General features: G+C 43.7%; 1 protein-coding gene across 5 annotated transcripts in view; it reads right to left on the bottom strand.

Moving 5' to 3' along the window:
- Positions 1–21,999, bottom strand: part of ADGRD1 (adhesion G protein-coupled receptor D1) — a 482,082-nt gene that overhangs the window by 80,520 nt on the left and 379,563 nt on the right. For 4 of the 5 annotated variants that reach the window (XM_069961003.1, XM_069961004.1, XM_069961005.1 and 1 more), the window contains one exon: positions 16,915–16,981. In XM_069961003.1, coding sequence (XP_069817104.1) covers positions 16,915–16,981 — 67 coding nt within the window. Of the gene's footprint in view, positions 1–1,752; positions 1,964–16,914; positions 16,982–21,999 lie in introns of those variants that run through there. The other variant, XM_069961007.1, reaches the window with a different exon arrangement.

The raw sequence follows: 21,999 nt of genomic DNA, 5'->3' as shown, positions 1-21,999 counted from the left end.
AATTCAATGGACTTTTCAATTAAGCCACATCCAAAGGCCAATTAGTAACCCCAAACTGAAATAAAGTACCAACAACCGTGATTGCACTATGGGGAGGCCAGGCTGCTAAATGATGTCTCTTATTTTAGACTCAAAATAACGGACGTCATTTTAAACGGAGCTGAACAAAGGTTGTGTGAACATAGCCTAAGGCTGTGTTCACACGACGTTCAAAAAACAGAAAAGGCAGCTGCTTTTTTAACTTCAAAATATGTCCCTTATTGTGGCAATTTAATGAAGTCTATAGAACGACGGACGTCCAATGCACATATTGTATAAAATGATGGAAGTCAAAATAATTATCAGAGATGAGCAAAGCGCACAACTTAACGAAGCAAAGTTCCTCAATTCATCACCACTTAGCTCATCAAGCTACCGGCCTTTGCACGCTGCTCTGCTCCACCCCGCGTGCCAGGGAAAAGCTGGATCTAATCCTGGAAAACAGGGAGAAGATTCCTAGGATTGAATCCAGCTTTTCCCAGCATCCTAGGAGTAGCGGCAGAGAGTGGAGCAGCGCTGAAAGGCTGGTGGCTTGATGAGCGAAGTGCAGATCAAACAAAGCGCTTCGCTCTGTTTAGATGAACGATTCACTCATCTCTAATAATGATCATGGCAATTATTTTGCAAACACAGGACGCTATTTTTTAGTTGTTTACACACAGTTTTTCTTTTTTCACCGTCCTTTCACCATTTTTACTATTAAATTTAAATTTAAATTTTCAAAGCCCGATCAGTCCACATGAACTACAATAATGTGCCAGCAGCCGTCATTCAACTGACAAGCAGTCAAACAGCGAAAATGAAGGACAATATTTTAAACTCAAAATGATGGATGTAATTTTTTTCTTTTTAAAAACGGAAAGAAAAACAACATAGAGGGAACAACATAGCAACTACAAACACTGCCCGGTCCCTAGAGCACTTTTCCGCCTTTGGCCGACCTGTCCCCAGATCGGCACTCTGGTGGCAGGGCAGTGCTCCAAACAGCCTTACCATACGGAGCACTACTGCAGTACCAGCTGGATGAACTTCATTTCTTTTTAATTGGGGTGCGGGTACATTCAGTTGTGCCTGCATTCAAATTAACCATAGCAGACAATGTAAAGTGCACCCGAAGCCGCACTTTACATTGTCTGCTCTGTCAGTGTTGTGCGGCCAGTATTCAATAAATAGCGGCCGCACAAATCTGACACGTCAGTTTTCAGTGCGGCTGCAAGGAATACAGAGTGTATACAGAGTGTATACACTCCAGCCGGGATTCCGCAGAAGTCAATGCAATGTATTTATACAATTAATAATGGCCGGTGTTGAAATCTGCATTATTAATCGAATAAATACGTAGTGTGAACTTGAGCCTAAAACTGCAGGGGAACAGCACAGAGGATGAAGGTAAAAGACATACCTTCATCCTCAGCGTCGGTGCATTATAGGGAGATATCAGCAGGTAAGATTCATCTAACCTGCCGATACTTTCCCTTTAAAGGGAGTCCTCAAGTACACTTGACGTGTCACTGTACAGTAAAAGCCAATGTAATGTGCAATTATTTTGTGATTGTGTTCGGGAATGGAAATGAAGGATAAATGGAAATGAAGGATATAATATACGTGGACTCGGAGGATAATCATAGCTGCAGAAATTCAGAAACATTTTTAATAGATTTTTTTTTTTTTTTCCACAATACTGAAAAAGTGAATAGAAATAATTACAGCCCTCTTAGTGGGGTAAAGAAAAGCTTCTCCATTTTGTTATTTGATGTCACTTGCAGCCAGGGTAACCTTGAAAAGGAACTCCCTTCAGAGCCCGAGATATCTTCAAAACATCTCCATTCTCACAGATACAAAGCTGCTTTCACTGTCTACATCGGCTTTGAATCAGAGGTGAAATAGAAGTATGTCGGATTTCAATGAACACTGGGAAGTAATGCTGCCAGGAATATAAAGAAAACAAGTACAAAAGTCTAATCCTTTTACTCTTTCGAGCAGAAAATATACTTTAATATGTGATTTGTATCTCTTCTACAATGAATCCTTCCAAACCTGAAGGGGAAATATTAGAAAGTATACTTTTACCACTTCTCGCGGGTTACATTGCATTTGTCAAGTCTCATTACTTAACATGGAATATTAGATATTACAGGGAATTCTTTAAAATTGCATTCATGCATGTAAATATATGTAGGGAAGTTGCATTACAAGGCCGTGTTCACACCATGTACAACAGCGGTCATTCTGTGACACAGCCGGGTCACAGAGCGGCCGGTGTTGCTAAAGATTATCCCAGCCTGTACTGCCAGATGAGCTTAATTTCTGGTGAAGCCGCACGCTCCATTGTGCCAACTGACATGTTCTGTACAGCCACTACTTAATGAATAGCAGCCGCAGAAAACTGACATGTCAGTTTTTCGTGCGGCTGGATAAAGTCCCGGCCAGAGCACATACTATGTGTATACACTCCAGCCAGGATTACATTCATTCCATCACAACGCATGTTCTGTATAAATCACGGGCATTGTTGCAAATTGTAACAACAGCCGTGATTTAGGCAAAACATACGTTGTGTGAACATAGCCTTAATGAATTAGGGGGCTTTGGGGAATCACCTAGACGATAGGGTTCCCTGGGTTGTAGAACTGTAGGCCATATTCACACAACGTAAGTTTCGTACCAATCACGGCCGTTGTTGCAACGGCCATGATTGGTAAAGAACTTCTGTTGTGCTGCAGGCCGAGGGGATCCCTAGCAGCGCAGTAGAAAACTGACATAAAAACCCTCCGGCTCCGGCCGCACACTCCATAGTGTGCAGTGGGGAGTTCTGGTGCTGGCGCGCATGGATGCGCCTGCCTCAGAACTCTGCGGCACTAAAGATCATCCAGCTGATGCTGCAGTACTGGCCAAGATGATCTTTTCTGAGACCGGCTGTTTCTTGATCCGGCCGGGTCACAGAACGGCCGGTCTCTTACAGCGTGTGCACATAGCCGTACAGAGTAAATAGTGAGTCAGCTATCCATTTTTAAGGTCCTAAGTTTCCTTTATACACAGTAACTCCTAACTACTCCATGCTAGGGGGGACCATAATTGAGCTAAATAGTCAGAAATAGGAACCAGCTCGACAGTGGCTTGTGTGTAATTTCTCGGTAAAATGTAGAGAACAGTGCAGAACCATAACACAATGGTATATCGGCATTGTGAAAGATACTTTTTTACACATCCGGCTCTTTAGGAAGGGCGTAGTTGTGAAAAGAAAATAGTTGCAAGAAAAAGTAATGGGCTATGTTCACACAATGTCAAAAATATTAAAAAGGCAGCCGATTTTCATAATTAAAATAACGTCCGTTTTTGCCGAGATTTAACTGACTGCAAAGCAATGCATTGAAGTCAATGGGAAGACGGACGTCCAATGCACACAGCGTATTGAATAACAGACGTTTTTGCCGCGGGCGTCAAAATAATGAACATGATCATTATTTTCGGACATCTTTTGCAAACAGCGGACGTTTTTTATTTGTAGCTCACACCCATTTTTCATTTTGTCACCGTTCTGTCTCCGTTTTTGCTATTAAATTCAATGGACTTTTCAATTAAGCCCCATCCAACGGCCGATTAGTAACCAAACTAGAATAATGTGCAAACACCCGTCTAAGGGGAGGTCAGGCAGCTAAATAACTTCCACTATTTTAGACTCAAAATGACGGACGTAATTTTAAACGGAGATGCAAAAACGTTGTGTGAACATAGCCATGGAGTGATTACATCGGGCCATGTAATAGGACCCTTAAAGTGTAACTATCATCTTTAGTGGCAGCAGGATTATGACAGCTCCGTGCACGAGAGACAGATTTCTTTTAGCAGTGCCATTGTATACAATGCAATCAACTGTGCTGCCGGAACAATTCCATCTCCGGAGCACGCCGCCTGCATTGAGAGCACAGTGGGAGGATTTTGACAGCGTATCCTGCCACCCGCCATAGATGATAATAACACTTTAAGGACCAGGACATTTTCAATTTTCTGTTTTCATTTCTTCCTCCTCTCCTTCTAAGAGACATAGAGCTTTTACTCTTCCACTTACAAGGCTGGTTGGGGGCTTATTTTTGCACCATAATCTATAGTTTTTATTAGTATCATATTTATGCTGAGAATGTTTGATCGCTTTCAGACATTTGTTTATGATATATAATGTGACACAAACCTCAGCAATCCTTGCGCCTTTTACCTTTTTTACACTGTTCCCTCTGAGGTAATACTATTGTTATATTTGTCTAGATCGGAAAATTCCGCACGTTACAATACCAGATATGTTTATTTATTTTTATATGTTATGTAAACTTGTAAAGAAGGGTAATTTCAACTCTTATTGAAAGGGGAGGGGTTTTGTAAAATTAAGAAAAAAAAAAAAAAAAAAAAAAAAAAAAAATATATATATATATATATATATATATATATATATTCCCCCCCCGGTGCCTAGGGCAGCACCTTGCAGGGGGGCAACACCAAAGAGCAAGGAGGGAAGGAAACAAGCTTTTTTTATTTTTATTTTTTTAGTCTCCCTCCTCCTGTTCAATAAATCTGGAGTATTTTCGAGGGGGGGGGGGGGTATGGTGGTATTGTTTAAGTCTGGTGTGGCGGTGTTACCCAGTCACAGTATGGAAGTATTGGTAAGGTCTGGTATGGCAGAGTTATCCAGTCACAGTATGGCGGTATTGGTCAGGTCTGGTGTGGCAGTGTTATCCAGTCACAGTATGGTGATATTGGTCAGGTCTGGTGTGGCGGTGTTATCCAGTCACAATATGGTGGTATTGGTCAGGTCTGGTATGGCAGAGTTATCCAATCACAGTATAGAAGTATTTGTCAGGTTTGGTATGGCGGTGTTATCCAGTCACAGTACAGAAGTATTGGTCAGGTCTGGTATGGCGATGTTATACAGTCACAGTATGGTGGTGGTGTTCAGGTCTGGTGTGGCGGTGTTATGCAGTCACAGTATGGTGGTATTGGTCAGGTCTGGTATGGCGGTGTTATCCAGTTACAGTATGGCGGTGTTATCCAGTTACAGTATGGCGGTATTGGTCAGGTCTGGTATGGCGGTGTTATCCAGTTACAGTATGGCGGTATTGGTCAGGTCTTGTATAGTAGTGTTATCCAGTCACAGTATAGCGGTATTGGTCAGGTCTGGTGTGGCGGTGTTATCCAGTCACAATATGGTGGTATTGGTAAGGTCTGGTATGGCAGAGTTATCCAGTCACAGTATGGCAGTATTGGTCAGGTCTGGTATGGCGGTGTTATCCAGTTACAGTATGGCGGTATTGGTCAGGTCTTGTATAGTAGTGTTATCCAGTCACAGTATAGCGGTATTGGTCAGGTCTGGTGTGGCGGTGTTATCCAGTCACAATATGGTGGTATTGGTAAGGTCTGGTATGGCAGAGTTATCCAGTCACAGTATGGCAGTATTGGTCAGGCCTGGTGTGGCAGTGTTATCCAGTCACAGTATGGAGGTATTGGTAAGGTCTGGTATAGTAGTGTTATCCATTCACCGTATAGCGGTATTAGTCAGGTCTGGTGTGGCGGTGTTATCCAGTCACAATATGGTGGTATTGGTAAGGTCTGGTATGGCAGAGTTATCCAGTCACAGTATGGCGGTATTGGTCAGGTCTGGTGTGGCAGTGTTATCCAGTCACAGTATGGTGATATTGGTCAGGTCTGTTGTGGCGGTGTTATGCAGTCACAGTATGGTGGTTTTGGTCAGGTCTGGTATGGCGGTGTTATTCAGTTACAGTATGGCGGTGTTATCCAGTTACAGTATGGCGATATTGGTCAGGTCTGGTATGGCAGTGTTATCCAGTTACAGTATGGCGCTATTGGTCAGGTCTTGTATGGCGGTATTATCCAGTCACAGTATGGTGGTATTGGTTAGGTCTGGTATGGCGGTGTTATCCAGTTACAGTATGGCGGTATTGTTCAGGTCTGGTGTGGTGGTGGTAAATGTGATGCCTTGAGCTATAACCTACCAATCTACCAATCCTGTGGTGAGAATTCCTTCAGACAATAAGCAGATGGCTCTAATAATTGATTCAAGGTGCCTTCATACGTACCGTATCGCTGCGTATTTATCGCTGCGTTTTTATCGCTGCGTGTTTGGTGCGATTTTTTTCATGCGAGTTTTGATTTTCACATGATTTTCATGTGAAAATCAAAACTCGCATGTAAAAATCGCACCAAACACGCAGCGATAAAAATGCAGCGCTAAATACACAGCGTTAAATACGCAGCGATACGGTACGTGTGAAGCTACCCTCAATGTGGATTCAATTTGTTTTAAGCAGTTAAAAACCATTTAGACAATGTTTCTACATGTAGAGAAATGCATGTAGCCGAAACCACTCTCCCCCACGCTCCCCAAGATGGGCTGTTAATACAGCCCTGCATGGAGGTAAGTATTAGACCTCCAGCAGCCATGGAAAACAATCAGGACCCGATCGGACAGTAGCCGCTACTGTCACTGACACTTAAATGCTGCAATCTGCAGCATCTAAGGGGTTAAAGACGGGCGGCAACACGATTACTGTTGCACGTCATTAACTGTGAGGACCCGGCTGCTGAGCTTGCTTCATAGAGCCCCTTGACCTAATGTTCTTCATTTATGTCATGTGTCCTTAAGGGGTTAATTAAAACAGTTTTTGCCAGATTTCAAATGCATCATATACTGGTTATCCCCTCCGTATTATCATAAATATGTTTTGCAATAAATATTTTTAAAAAAAGTCCAACCCCTTTAAAAGATCAGCAAATCTGAGACCACTCTCCACCATTCATAGAGACCACTATGCACTGAACCTTTTAAGTGTCTCTATCGTCTTAAGAGACGACATTGATGAAGGGGCAGATAGCAAAAATATGCAATACTGCTTTGCTAATAACAAATTGCTATGAAACGGATTCTAAGAGTACATATATATATTCAGCCGGCATGGTGCTTTCATCTTTCTGACATCATTGTACGCGGGGTTAAAATTACTTTTTAAATAGGTGTCCTCACAATTTCTTGTTCTGTGCTCCTACAAGGCCGCCATCCTGGTAGAGACAGAACGAGATTCTGGATAACATAAGCCCCTGTACAAAAATACTGATCTTACTGATGACATGTTATCTTGAGGGTTATTCTCCTGCAATGTGGAAAAGCTTCCAGCCTGTCCTTGGGGAGAACATGTTTTTCGTCTGCTGTGACATTGAATCCTTGTACACTTCAATCAAGTAGGAACGGGGATTGTTAGCCATTCATTTCTTTCTGGATATGTGCAGGATAGATCCTGTCCTGGAGCTTCTGTCATTCTCTCTAACCCACAATTATTATGTTCAAACATACAGTACTGTAAGTACTTTCTCCAGCATAGGGCAAGTGCCGGGCCCAGAGAGGGGGGGTTCTAATGATCAGCTTGCTCACTATATAATGCAGAGTAAGGGCTGAACATCAGAAGACACAGGAGATGGAGCAGGACCTGCACAGAGAGAGAAAATGGTGAAGGACCTGATCACATGACCCGAAGGTCCTCAACCTTACAGTGAGGAGAGCAACCCGACAGAGAGGAAGCGGGAGAAGACTGAGCTGTTAGTGCTGTGTGTCAGTGTCTGTCACTCAGTGTTAGTCAGTCAGTGTCAGTCAGTAAACCAGTGTCTATGTCAGCAATTTGTGTTTGTGTACTTCAGTGGTGTCTTAAGTGATTGTGCATAGTGTGTGGATGATGGGCACATAGTGGATGGATGAGGGGCCCACTTAGGCTCTGTCGCCCGAGGGCCCACAAAAACCTGGAGCCGACCCTGCTTTCCTGTTGTGGTGGAGGCCACACATGCACCCTCATACGCAGGTGTATTTTTAGGTCATTGGGAGAAGGAGGTGCTTCATGATGAATCTAACCTGGGAAAAGGGTGAGGTTGGATGAGAATCATTGATGAAATTTCATTGTTATGACAGGGGAACGGATGGTCTTGGAGAAAATGAGAAAAAAATTGAAAATGAACTTTGATTGTTTTCTCTAAATAGCATCATGTTATTTTGCGGACCACCATAACAACATTATTGATACCCCCTGGATTTTCCTTGGTTGCGATATTATCAATCAAAAATTCTCTATAGCATGCAAAAATATTTTTTAAAGAATATATGTGTTCAGCCTGCATGGTGTTTTAACCCATGCCACATACAAATACAGGGGTGAGAATACCATCCTGGCAGAGACAAAAATCAGATTCTAGACATGAGTCCTTGTATAACAATCACACTACATATATGCCTGGCCGTTCCGTGACCCGGACGGTCTCTGCAAAGATCATTCCGGCCGCAGTGTTCTGATGCGGGCGCATCAGCGCACGCCCGCATCAGAACTTCACACAGCACACAATGAAGCTAAACTGCGGCCGCAGAAAACTGACATGTCAGTTCTTTGCGGCGCCATATGAGATCCTGGCTAGAGCGTATATACTATATGTACTGTATATGCTCCGGCCGGGATCCCATAGCAGTAAAGGCAGTGTTCAACAACGTACAAAGTACGGCCATTGTTGCGGATGGCAACAACGGCCGTACTTTTACGTAGTGTGAACATAGCCTAAAAAGGTGAAAATCCCTCTAAGGCTGGGTTTACACTACATATTTTTAGTCTGTCTTTTTTCATACTTAGAAAAAAAAAAAAACGGATGTATTTGTGTGCATCTGTTTTGATCCATTTTTCCATTGACTTCCATTATTAAGAAAAAAAAAAAAAACGGATCGAAACTAATCTGTTTAACGCATACAAAAATGTGGTTGACCACGTTTTTGTGTATGCTAAAAAAAGAGGATTTTTTTTTATAATGGAATTCAATAGAAAAACGGATCAAAACAGATGCATACAAACACATCTGTTTTTCCATCAGTTTTTTTTTGTAAAAACGGTTTGAAAAAAAAAAAAACAGTGTGTGAACCCAGCCTCACCTATATCCTTGCTCTGTTTCACATTAGATTTTGTTTATTTTTAAATCCTATCTAAACTTTAAGCCAAGGCTGGGACGGAACCAAAGCGGGGATGTAGAGGAAGGAAACCCACAAAATATACACAAATAGACAATAAATAGGAATTCGTAAATATTGACTAAATAAATCCTCATATAAAAAGTCCAATTAAAAAAGTAATTACCAGCTGTGCGGTAATACACAAATAAATAGGTCACTAATCCATATACCTTATAGCTATGGTTGAACAGCTGCCATATAGAATAATAAATAAAGGGGTCCCTAATACATAATAACCCTGCGCACATACTAACCGGAACAGTGCTGTGAGCCTCCACCTCACCCTCCAACGCGCTTCACTCTGCTTCTTCTGAGAATTATTTACTGATATTTACATTTTAATTGGTCCTCGAATATGTGGATTCATTTAGTAAGTATTTATGAATTCTTTTCTACTGTGTATTTCTGACTTATTCTTTTTTTCTACAATTTAATGTATGAATATAAATTATACTACACTTATTGGGCAATAGTATCAGTATTTTTAAACAACTTATTTTATTAATGTTTGTATAGGATTTATGACTTGTAGGCTACCCTTTACCGCAAATATATTTACATATTTGGCATATTATTGATAGTTTAACCCTTAGGGGACCGGGCAAATTAAAATTTTAGCATTTTCGTTTTTTCCTCCTTGTGCTTAAAAGGCCATAGCAGTTGCATTTTTTCCACCTAGAGCACTTATTTTTTGCGCCACTAATTGTACTTTGCAATGACAGGTTGATTTTTTTTCATAAAGTACACTGCGAAACCATAAAAAAATTCAATGTGTGGTGAAATTAAAAAAAAAAAAAAAAAAACGCACTTCTTTTATTTATTTATTTATTTTTCGTTTTTACGCCGCTCACCCTGGGGTAAAACTGACTTGTTATATATGTCAAGTCGTTACGATTACAACGATATGTAACATGTATAACTTTTATTGTATCTGATGGCTTGTAAAAAATTCAAACCATTGTTAACAAATATATGTTCCTTAAAATCGCTCCATTCCCAGGCTTATAGCGCTTTTATCCTTTGGTCTATGGGGCTGTGTCAGGTGTCATTATTTGTGCCATGATGTGTTCTCTCTATCGGTACCTTGATTGCGCATATGCAACTTTTTGATGGATTTTTATTACATTTTTTATGGCTTTGACGCGGCCAAAAATGCGCAATTTTGCACTTTGGGATTTTTTTTACGCTTACGCCGTTTACAGATCAGGAATGTGATAAATTAATAGTTCGGGTGATAACACACACGGCGATACCAAAACTGTTTATTTGTTTATTTTTATTTATAACATGGGAAAAGGGGAGTGATTCAAACTTTTATTAGGGGAGGTTTTTTTTTTTATTAACAAAACTTTTACTAGAAGCCCCCCTAAGGTTAGGTTTATTCCCCCTGGGGTTAGGGTTATTTCCCCTGGGGTTTGGGTTATTCTCCCTGGGGGACTTCTAGTATAAGAACACTGATCTCTTATTAAGATCTATGCTGTATAGTTATACTGCATAGATCAATGAAATAGGCACTCAATTGCTTCCGGCTGCTCGAGTGCCGAGCCGAGATCAGCGCCACTATGGCGCTGACCCCGGCCGGTAAAGGGTGTGTGGATCGCTCCTCCGGGACAACAGGGGGGAGGGGGTAATCCACCCCACTAAGCACAAGGGATAGCGGCATAAAAGTGATCAGATGCAGCTGTCAACTTTGACAGCTGCATCTGATTACTTAATTAGCGGGCACGGCGATTGAACCATGCCCTCTAATAGCAGCGGTCCCAGGCTATATGCAGCACTCGCCCCGCTCTGAACACCCGTAGGAGGCACTGGACGTACGGGTACGCCTGAGGTCGTCTAGAGGTTAAAGTGGTTCTCAGTTCTATTTCTAGTCTGACACAGTGCTCTCTGCTGCCACCTCTGTCCATGTCAGGAACTGTACAGAGCAGCAGAGGTTTTCTATGGGGATTTGCTACTGCTCTGGACAGTTCCTGACATGGACAGAGGTGGCAGCAGAGAGCACTGTGTCAGACTGGAAAGAATACACCACTTCCTTCAGGACACACAGCAGCTGATAAGTATTTTAAATAGAAGTAAATTAAACATCTATATATCTTTTTGAATCCAGTTGATATGAAAGAAAAAGATTTTTGCCGGAGTACCCCTTTAAGTAAGTTTATATGAAAAACATTTCAGTATGGTCTATAAAATGCCTACAAAAGACAATATTACACCTGTAATATTATCATGTTTGTATGTACAATCAATCCTATAGATACATCAATAGGAAAAACTGCTTAAAATAATAACTTTTCTTAGTTTATATAAGGTACCCATACTGGACAAATATAGTGCACAGCATTTTGTGTGAGTGACGTGCCATACAGTAGTATTCATGTGCACGCGTCCATAGAGCGCCCTTTCATGAAAAACCGATAACGTTTTCTTTGTGTACGGAAACAATTTCAAAAGAGATCCATCATATCAGATATCAGTGTATCTTCAAATGTTTGGGTACTGTAGCCCTTTTATATGTCAACTTGCTTTTCAGACTGCGTAGACTTGGTTAAAAGTAACCAAGAGCTTCCCTGGAGACGGATCTGCAAGGTGGATGCACTTCTTTAGCTACTCCCCATCCCCCATCCCCCCCCCCACTAAAGAAAAAAAAAGTCTGTATAATAAAGCCGTAACGCATAAAACTAACATCTCTAACATGTCTCTTCCTAAACTGTTTTCATTAGCTTCCTCCTGCAGATGAGCTCTGACAGTGCTGTGTTGTAGCTACGGGGTATATCATTGACTGATAGATTCACAAGGGCGAACTCAACATGAAGACTGAGAAGCGAAGCCAGTGACGGAGAGAGAAAAACACCGGCAACTCTTATTAATTGGATGGATAGTGAGCGCAATAAAAAGTCAGCTAATTAATGAGGTTACAGCCGCGATAAACATGTCAGCGATGCACCAGGCTGACGATCAAAAGCGCGGCCCTGGGGGACATCAAAACTATGTTGTGCTTTACCCAAACACATATATCACTTGTTATTCAAAAAAATCCATTGTTTATGCCGCGGAGTTAATTTCATTCTCTACTGTACGCGTATTTGGGGCACTGAACAGATGACTGGTATGTCTGCCAAAGCTCCTCGGTGCTACCGTTCCCGCATTACAATAATTGAAAATAAAACTGCAATGAATTGAATCCGGCTTCACAATATAAACAATACCTGAGCAACAAACAAAAACATATCCGTATCAATTATCGACTGCGCCATTTAATGAACTAGAAATTGCTAGAATAACTTTTCCCCTTGACAATGAACAGCAAATGAACTTCAATTAGTCCGGGGACATTACGCGGCAAAGGCACCGCTGCTCGAGCCAATTACTTTGTGTCCCCTCCCTTCCGAATAAGGGAACACACAGATTCCTTTGGCCGTGAAAGTGATTTACAACATTTCCATGTAATTTAAGGTGCTGGTATAATTAAATTGCTGTGATGCAGTCGTGTATCTGTAAGTAAGCTTTAATCCTGTGCCTTCCTATCAATATCTGGAATAAAGCAGGAAATAACTGCACCGCACAATGAAGGGGATGTGCATAGCACCTATGTTGAAGTATATAAATTAGGTATACACTTTTGAAATTATTTATGTATAGGCTCCTATCAAGGGATGTGCAAAGCAAATTTCTGAATGCTTCATTTAAAAAAAAAAAATAAAATTATATCCTCACCGGTCTGCGCTCCCCCGGAGTCCTCTACTGTGTCACTATCATCCTTGGAGTGACAGCCCGTTTAACCAATCAGTGACTGACTCATACAGGACAGCTCCGCAGCCAGTGATTGGCTGAGCAGACTGTGACTTTTCTCTGGAGAGTGAAAGCCCACTCAGCCAATCACTGGCGGTGATGATTTCTCCTATCAACTGAGGGAGGCTAAAAGAGTATCATTTTTTGTCTCTATTGGTTTTGCATTTTTTGGGGATACCATTTATCACTGTATAGATTTATGCAGAAGGCTAAGTTGTTCCATACAGAGACATCCAGTTTAAAAAAAAAAAAAAGTTCTCTTGAGGAGAAGTCCGGTCAGACCCTTTTTTTAACAAGTGCTGGGGAGGGGGAGGATGAAAGAAATAACATGCTCTTATCTTCCCGGCTCCAGCACTGGTGGCCGCATACCGCCGCTTCAGTCCCCAGCCACTTCCTGGCTGAGCAGGGAGCCAGGCTGTGACGTGTGAGGTCCACTCAGCCAGTCAGCTGCCGAGGTGGGACCCCACTACGGCCAATGACTGGCTAAGCAAACCTCAAACGTCATGACCTGGGTCCCCCTCAGACAAGGAAGCGGTCGGGGACTGAATCGGCGGTATGCGGCCACCAGTGCTTAAGCCGGGAAGATAAGAGCATGTTATTTCTTTTATCCTCCCCAGCACTTGTTAAAAAGGGTCTGACCGGACTTCCCCTTTATCTGGGGAATCTATGTTAAGCTTAAATATTGGAAGCTTCCACTGGGATACTCTCCTCGTAGAAACTTCAGATGGACGATACAACTGCAGCATAACACAGCCTTAAAAAGAGAGGCAGATGGGAGGTAGCAGCTAGAGATGAGTGAACCTCGGATATGCTCGAGTCGGTCCGAACCCGAACTTTCGGCATTTGATTAGCGGTGGCTGCTGAACTTGGATAAAGCCCTAAGGCTATGTGGAAAACATGGATATAGTCATTGGCTGTATCCATGTTTTCCAGACAACCTTAGAGCTTTATCCAAGTTCAGCAGCCACCACTAATCAAATGCCGAATGTTCGGGTTCGGACCGACTCGAGCATATCCGAGGTTCACTCATCTCTAGTAGCAGCATGTTACTGTGAGGCCTGATACAGTGTTTCCACGACACCCTGGGGCTGCATCCATCTTCTCCGGCCACCATGAGTCAAATGCTGAGCATTCAGCATTTTGTAAAATGGCACTAACTGTAGTTTCACTCATTTCTAGTTCCTTGATGCCTGTGCAGGTAATTATTGATCGTTATTATGAATTTGCCCTTGACTTTTTGAATATTCGCTCTGGCTACTCTGGTTGTCTAGCCGCCTATAACATTGTTAGGAAATGAAATAAATAAATAAATATGTATGTATATTATTCTTTTTTTTTTGCACTGTTTATATATACCTTGCGTGATCAGCTCCAAGTATCTTAAAGGAGAAGTCCAGTGAAAATAAAAACTCTGGTGCAGGCGAGGGCGGGGGGGGGGGGGGGGGGGGGATAATAAACAAAGTATATTTACCAGTCACGGTGCCCTCACAGCGCCGGAACTCCTTTTGCCCCAACTTCCTGGTACATCACAACACAGGTGAAAGTGAAAGAGTTGGCTTATGGATTGCCCGCTAGTCAGTGACTGCAGTGGTGTCCCATCTCAGTCAATGACTGGCTGAGTGGGCAATTCATCAGTCAAGTCATGCCATTGCAGGAGGGAGAGCAGGACAATGTCGTCAGCTGTGGGGGCATGGGGACAGGTACGTATACTTTCTTTATTATGTTCCTTTAATAATGAATATTAAATCTCATAAATTTTGTGTTTATTATTGTGTAATATATCTTACATTGTTAGAAATTAGTTTGCGGTGGTTATGTGACGTAATGATGTCGCTTCAGTGGCCACCGACAGTATATTGATCCTGTGATCAATGGTTTCCTTCTATCACTATAAACCTTCTTCTGGTATGGAATGGCAGCAGACACCAGACTTTCTTTCTATTTAACGGCTGTATTTTTCACCAGGAACGCTCTTTCATGAGCATCTCATAAACTGATTCTACGTCGTGCTCCCGGAACACTTCTATCTCTTCTTCAGGGTGCTGTGATCTGGCTGTATTTCTTTCTACAGCTGCAACCTTGTTTTCCCAATGAATAAAAAGCATCTTCCTGAGAACGTCTCTTCTGCTCCGCCGTTCTCTTTATTTTTCACATAATTCAGCTCGGTGATTTGTTGCATTAAAAATTATAGAAAGAAATACACATCCACTTTTCGCTTCCCTGACACCGCCGTTTCTAACCTTAAATTGTTATAGTAAAAAGCGCGCGTTTAATTTCCTGATCGGCGCAGCTTCCTGCAGGGGCTGATCAGTTAAAGCTTATTATAACAACATATGGAGTGGACTCGAACCTATGGGCAGAGTAAGTCATATTACATTTAATACCAAAGTAAAGGACAAGTGTGTCATTATTCTCCGATAATAGACACCAGTGTGGTAGGAGAGTAATATCTGGGTATCCATGCGTTACCATGGATTATCCAATTACATGTCACTGGAGACCAGCGTTTCCATAGTAATCTGTGCACAGCTATTTCAATGAGTAAACAGCAAAGCAAAAATGACTTATTGAACTAAGAAGAGAATATTAATGTTATAGACATATGTGCAGCCAAAATATTTTTACAGTTGTTTCAAAATAATAATAACCTATATTTCTAAGTGTTAAAACGGGAAGAAAAAAAGGCAAACTAAATCTGACAAAAAAAATCATAACAAGGGAAAAATAACAAGATAGCAGACAGACAAAAAAGCTGATAGCATAGATACTGTAAATAGATAGATAGATAGATAGATAGATAGATAGATAGATAGATAGGAGATAGATAGATAGATAGATAGATAGATAGATAGATAGGAGATAGATAGATAGATAGATAGATAGATAGATAGGAGATAGATAGATAGATAGATAGAAGATAGATAGATAGGAGATAGATAGATAGATGCCAATATTACTGCAGCACTCCAGACTTGTGGCGAAAAAATGTGACAAAGTTTATTCCATAAAAAAGCACATGGAACAGCAGTAGCAACGCCCACTTCCCTGATGAAGGCGTAAGGCTACACTAAAATGTGTTAGATGGTCTTTTGGTCCTCATGAGACCCCATAGAGATACCTTGTGACGTCATAGATTAATCTCCGAACATCATAACTGGTTGTAGCTGTGCTCCCAGTACACGTTGCAGACACTCCTTACTACAAGTAGTAAGTGATCTATTAGACCCATTCAGAGCATTTATGTATAAGCACTGGATGCATTGATATCTATTGGTGTAAGTGGCGTAGCTACCATAGAGGCAGGATACGCAGCTGCTATGGGGCCCGTGGGGGAGGGGAGCTCGGGGATGCACAGGGAACATAGGAGCCTCCTGTGTCCTTCCGCTTAACCCCTTATGTACTGTAGTGTGTAAGTGACCCAGTGTTCGCTTATATGCTGCAACATAAAAAAGGGTTAATATGCAGAGGACAAGGAGATCTCTGCTCCACTGCTCTGTTAACCCCTGACCTCTGTTCTCTGGAGCTCCTGCAGAGGTTAGGGGTTATCAGTGCATGAGCAGTGAAGCAGAAATCTCCTTATGTTGTGCATTTTAACTCTTTTTTTTGTGTTGCAGCATGTTAGTGAACTTTGGGTCACTTACACACAGTAGTATGTAAGGGGTTAAGAAGAAGGTAGTCAGCTCCCTCTTCTATGTATTTAACCATAAGGGCTCCTGATGGGCCCTTATAGTTAAATACAGTGGAATGACAGAGCAAGCAGCCATTGGCTCTCTGCTCTGCCAATTAAATTTGTAGCTGCAGGCAGGATTCTGCCTCTGGTCACAAGAGATTTTAGTTTTTGGCCACATTATCTTATATATATAATATATGCAGTACTTTGTGTTGTGCGTAGGGGAAGCGGGGCCCTGTACAGTTTTTTGCTGTGGGGCCCCATGAATCCTAGCTACACCCCTAATTGGTGTTTAAATATGTTGTTGTACATACAATAAAAATCACTTAATGCAATTTGTTGTAGCACATAAAAAAGGAATATGTATAATACGTACCACGATGACAAACAACGCAGGTGCCACGAATGCCCATATTGCTCCTTTCTGCAGAGACAGCCAGCAACTGGAAAATAATACATGTGCCTATAAGATTAATTCCACAGTTTGCCTCCTAAAACATCATCTCTGCTCAGCTTACACCTGGTACCATCACTTAGCATTTTATACCAGGGATGTATAAAGTATTTAAGGATCCTGGCTTTGTTCATTATTTCAAATATTATCACTTGGTGATTTAACATTTCCCCAATTGCTATCCTGAGATTGTCATTTGTATGCAAACAGGAAGAACGTGAAGATTCATCAGCACTGTATGACTGCTCTTACTATTGTTCGGTAGGAAAAGAAGACAATGGTGGAACTAATCCTAATAACACTCTATCACAGTGCCCGCATTGTCTTCTTAGCGGAGAGGAGGATAGATAATTAGTAAGTGCAGCAGGTGCTGGAGGATTATGTACATAAAGTGCCGATCAAAGTATTCACCCCTTGGACAATTTCAGGTTTTGTTGGGTAACAGCATTGAATCACAATGGATTTCATTAGGCGTCCTTGACATTGATGAAAGACTGTTTAATCTCAAAGTGAGAACAAATCTCTGCAAAGTGATTTACATTACCTGAAATTAAAAATGTAAATGAGTCTGAATCTATAAGATTATATAGTAGTAATGGAATGACAAAATGAGGGAACCATTATTGTATCGTAGCTAGAGATGAACAAAGCAGACGGAAATTCGTTTTGCGAGCTTCGCCAATTTTGGGTCAAATTTGTCAACATTCGCAATTCGACTCTTAATGAATTTCAATAAAACGGCCAAACTATAGTAGCTACAGTACTGGGGCTAGGACAGAAGGACAAATTTGTAAAAGTGTCAAAAATTGGAAAATCACAATTTAAAAAATTCAGTCAATCATCCAATCTAATGAAACCCAACTTGTATAACACAGTAGGAGTGGAGTGTGAGCACTGATTGTGTAAAGTGCACGCTCTATTCACTGATCCCAGTAAATTGGTATAACTCAATAGGAGTGTACAGTGCCCAGTGAGTGAATAATATGGAATGTGTCTTCACTGATCCCAGTGTATTCCTATAAGCCTGCAGCTGATTGGATGGGCTCTAGGGATTATGGTTAATCCCTTTCTCCTGCCCAGTGATAGTCCAGACAGCATGTGCGGCCGCCATTTTGTTTTGTTTTTGCAAATTTCCTTAACCAAATTGTGGAAATTTGCTTCGCAGAACAAAGGGAATTGAAGACCCGATTTGCACTAAATTTTCATTCGTCCTTATGTCCCCCATTGACATATAGACACATAAGCCAAAAAAGACCCAATAGATTTTCTTTTAGCATCCATCATATTAAAACCTATAGAGGCTATACCTATAAAATATGTACATAGGAAGGATCCCTTTAGTATAGATGTACTATGACACACCCTTTTCACCAATGGAACCACTAGTTGGCTGTAGAACTCAAGTCATTAATAAGCTATATAAGCAATAGTATTATAGTATGACAATATTAACCCTAAAATCAAGATCCAGGAGTCCTAGAAGTATTGATGATACTGATCTCAACTGGGATCACATGAAGAGACAGAATTTGTACAAGAGTACATCCACAGAAGTTCTGAGCTTAGTTTTCCAAGATGTCTGGAACAACCTCCCTGATGAGTTTCTTCAAAAACTGTAAGTACATAGAAGAACTGATGCTGTTTTGAAGGTTAACTAGACTTGAGTGAGTAACAAAATACTCAAGACCTCAGTAATCAATTCACAAAACAAAAAGAGAAAAGGTGAACTTCAACTACCACTCTGATATCTTACCCCTCTCCAGTGTCGGACTGGGCCACCGGGGGACCGGGGAATTCCCCGGTGGGCCCCGAGCAGGAGTAGGCCCCGCCCCCCAGTCAGGGGACACAGGGCTGGAGACCACAAGAATGTGGTCTCCACCCAGTAAGCCCAGCGGGGGCCCCCCGTGCTCCTAGGGGGCCCACTCCGCCGCCGAATGCCGCACCTTCCCTTTTAACTGGAAGCGATCGAAACGATCGCTTCCAGTTAAATGTAGCGGTATTCCGATTGACAGGGCGAGAAGCCATTGGCTTCCCGCCCTGTCAATCACTCTTGTGACCGCAAGCAGCTTCTTGCTTGCGGTCACAAGCGTGGTGCTGCCGCCGCCTCCCCTGACAGACGAGCAGCTGCTGGTCCCGGGCAGCGTCATCACCAGAGAGCTCCGTGCGCAGTGCGGCAGCGGGGACTTCCGGTTCACGTAAACGCATACCGGAAGTCCCAGCCGCTGCGGTGCACACAAAGCTCTCTGGTGGTGATGCTGCCAGGACCAGGAGCTGCTCGTCTGTCGGGGAAGAGAAGAAGGGGCCCGCGACCGTCGGGGGAGCGTGGTGACAGGTGAGTTGGGTTTTGTTGTTTTTTTACCAGCACTGGGGGCTATAGGGGAGGGAGGGGGAGTGGATGGCCAGCACTGGGGGCTATAGGGGAGGGAAGGGGGGCTATAGGGGAGGGAGGGGGATGGCCAGCACTGGGGGCTATAGGGGAGGGAGGGGGATGGCCTGCACTGGGGGCTATAGGGGAGGGAGGGGGATGGCCAGCACTGGGGGCTATAGGGGAGGGAAGGGGGGCTATAGGGGAGGGAGGGGGATGGCCAGCACTGGGGGCTATAGGGGAGGGAGGGGGATGGCCTGCACTGGGGGCTATAGGGGAGGGAGGGGGATGGCCAGCACTGGGGGCTATAGGGGAGGGAGGGGGGTGGATGGCCAGCACTGGGGGCTATAGGGGAGGGAGGGGGGGGTGGATGGCCAGCACTGGGGGCTATAGGGGAGGGAGGGGGGATGGCCAGCACTGGGGGCTATAGGGGAGGGAGAGGGGTGGATGGCCAGCACTGGGGGCTATAGGGGAGGGAGGGGGGGTGGATGGCCAGCACTGGGGGCTATAGGGGAGGGAGGGGGGATGGCCAGCACTGGGGGCTATAGGGGGGATGGCCAGCACTGGGGGCTATAGGGGAGGGAGGGGGGGGATGGCCAGCACTGGGGGCTATAGGGGAGGGAGGGGGGGGATGGCCAGCACTGGGGGCTATAGGGGAGGGAGGGGGATGGCCAGCACTGGGGGCTATAGGGGAGGGAGGGGGGGGGTGGATGGCCAGCACTGGGGGCTATAGGGGAGGGAGGGGGATGGCCAGCACTGGGGGCTATAGGGGAGGGAGGGGGGGGGGGTGGATGGCCAGCACTGGGGGCTATAGGGGAGGGAGGGGGATGGCCAGCACTGGGGGCTATAGGGGGGATGGCCAGCACTGGGGGCTATAGGGGGGGATGGACAACATAAGGGGGGGCTATAGGGGGGATGGACAACATAAGGGGGGCTATAGGGGGGGATGGACAACATAAGTGGGGCTATAGGGGGGATGGACAACATAAGGGGGGCTATAGGGGGGATGGAAAACATAAGGGGGGCTATGGGGGGGATGGGCAACATAAGGGGGTATGGGGGGGATGGAAAACATAAGGGGGGCTATGGGGGGGATGGGCAACATAAGGGGGCTATGGGGGGGATGGACAACATAAGGGGGGGCTATAGGGGGGATGGACAACATAAGGGGGCTATAGGGGGGGATTGACAACATAAGGGGGGCTATAGGGGGGAATGGACAACATAAGGGGGCTATAGGGGGGGATGGACAACATAAGGGGGGCTATAGGGGGGATGGAAAACATAAGGGGGCTATGGGGGGGATGGGCAACATAAGGGGGCTATGGGGGGATGGAAAACAAGGGGGGCTATGGGGGGGATGGGCAACATAAGGGGGCTATGGGGGGATAGACAACATAAGGGGGGCTCTAGGGGGGATGGACAACATAAGGGGGCTATGGGGGGGGATAGACAACATAAGGGGGCTATGGGGGGGATGGACAACATAGGGGGGCTATGGGGGGATAGACAACATAAGGGGGGCTTTAGGGGGGATGGACAACATGAGGGGGGCTATATGGGGGAATGGACACCATGAGGGGCTATAGGGGGGAATGGACAACATGAGGGTGGTATCTATATTGAAGAAGGACAACATGGAGGGGCTATATATATGGGGATGGACAACATAAGGGGTCTACCTATATGGGGCATGGACAACACTGTAAGCTGTCTATATGGGGGACTGAACAAAGGACCATCTATAAGGTGCCTACACAGAGGGGACCATATACTGTAAGGGAGATATATACACATAGAGTCAGGGCTACCTACTAAATGAGGGCATAAAGGGGCCAATACAGATGTGCAGTGTGTATAGAGATGAGGATGGTGCCAGAGTGAGGAACCTAATATATTTCTCTGGCAGATTGTGTGGATTCATGGCTCATAGAAGTTCTCATAACGGCCCAGGACAGATGGAGAAGAAGAAGAAGAGGGAAGAACTCTGATTAGAGAAGACGTCCCCTGTGAGTCACCTGCTATAACTGCACTGTAATGTATATGGTGTACAGAACCTGTGTAGAGCTGCGTCTACCTCTATATGACTGGATGAGGTGATGGTGATCTGTGTACAGAGGATTATTCAGTAGCAGCGGTGGTGTTAGTCAGTATGTGGTGGTGTTAGTCAGTAGCAGTGGTGTTAGTCAGTAGCAGCGGTGGGGTTAGTCAGTATGTGGTGGTGTTAGTCAGTATGTGATGGTATTAGTCAGTATGTGATGGTATTAGTCAGTATGTGATGGTATTAGTCAGTATGTGGTGGTGTTAGTCAGTATGTGGTGGTGTTAGTCAGTATGTGATGGTATTAGTCAGTATGTGGTGGTATTTGTTACTTGTAATCTGGTGCAGTGTTCATTGGTCTTAGTATACTGGTTCTGGTCAGTAACAATATGGTGGAGATGGTATTGGTTGTGGTGTGACGGTAATATTTCCCCCTTGTATACTGTTATTATTGGTAATATTGGTATACAGGATCTGGTCAGTAATAGTATGGCAGTAATATGTATGGTGATAATATTTCCCTCCTATATACTGGTATTATTGGTAATATTGGTATACAGGATCTGGTCAGTAATAGTATGGCAGTAATATGTATGGTGATA

Source organism: Dendropsophus ebraccatus, chromosome 3 (assembly GCF_027789765.1).
Source record: "Dendropsophus ebraccatus isolate aDenEbr1 chromosome 3, aDenEbr1.pat, whole genome shotgun sequence".
In the NCBI taxonomy this organism is placed as follows: domain Eukaryota; kingdom Metazoa; phylum Chordata; class Amphibia; order Anura; family Hylidae; genus Dendropsophus; species Dendropsophus ebraccatus.
Note: the sequence above shows the minus strand (reverse complement) of the source record. Positions and strands in the feature narration are given on the sequence as shown.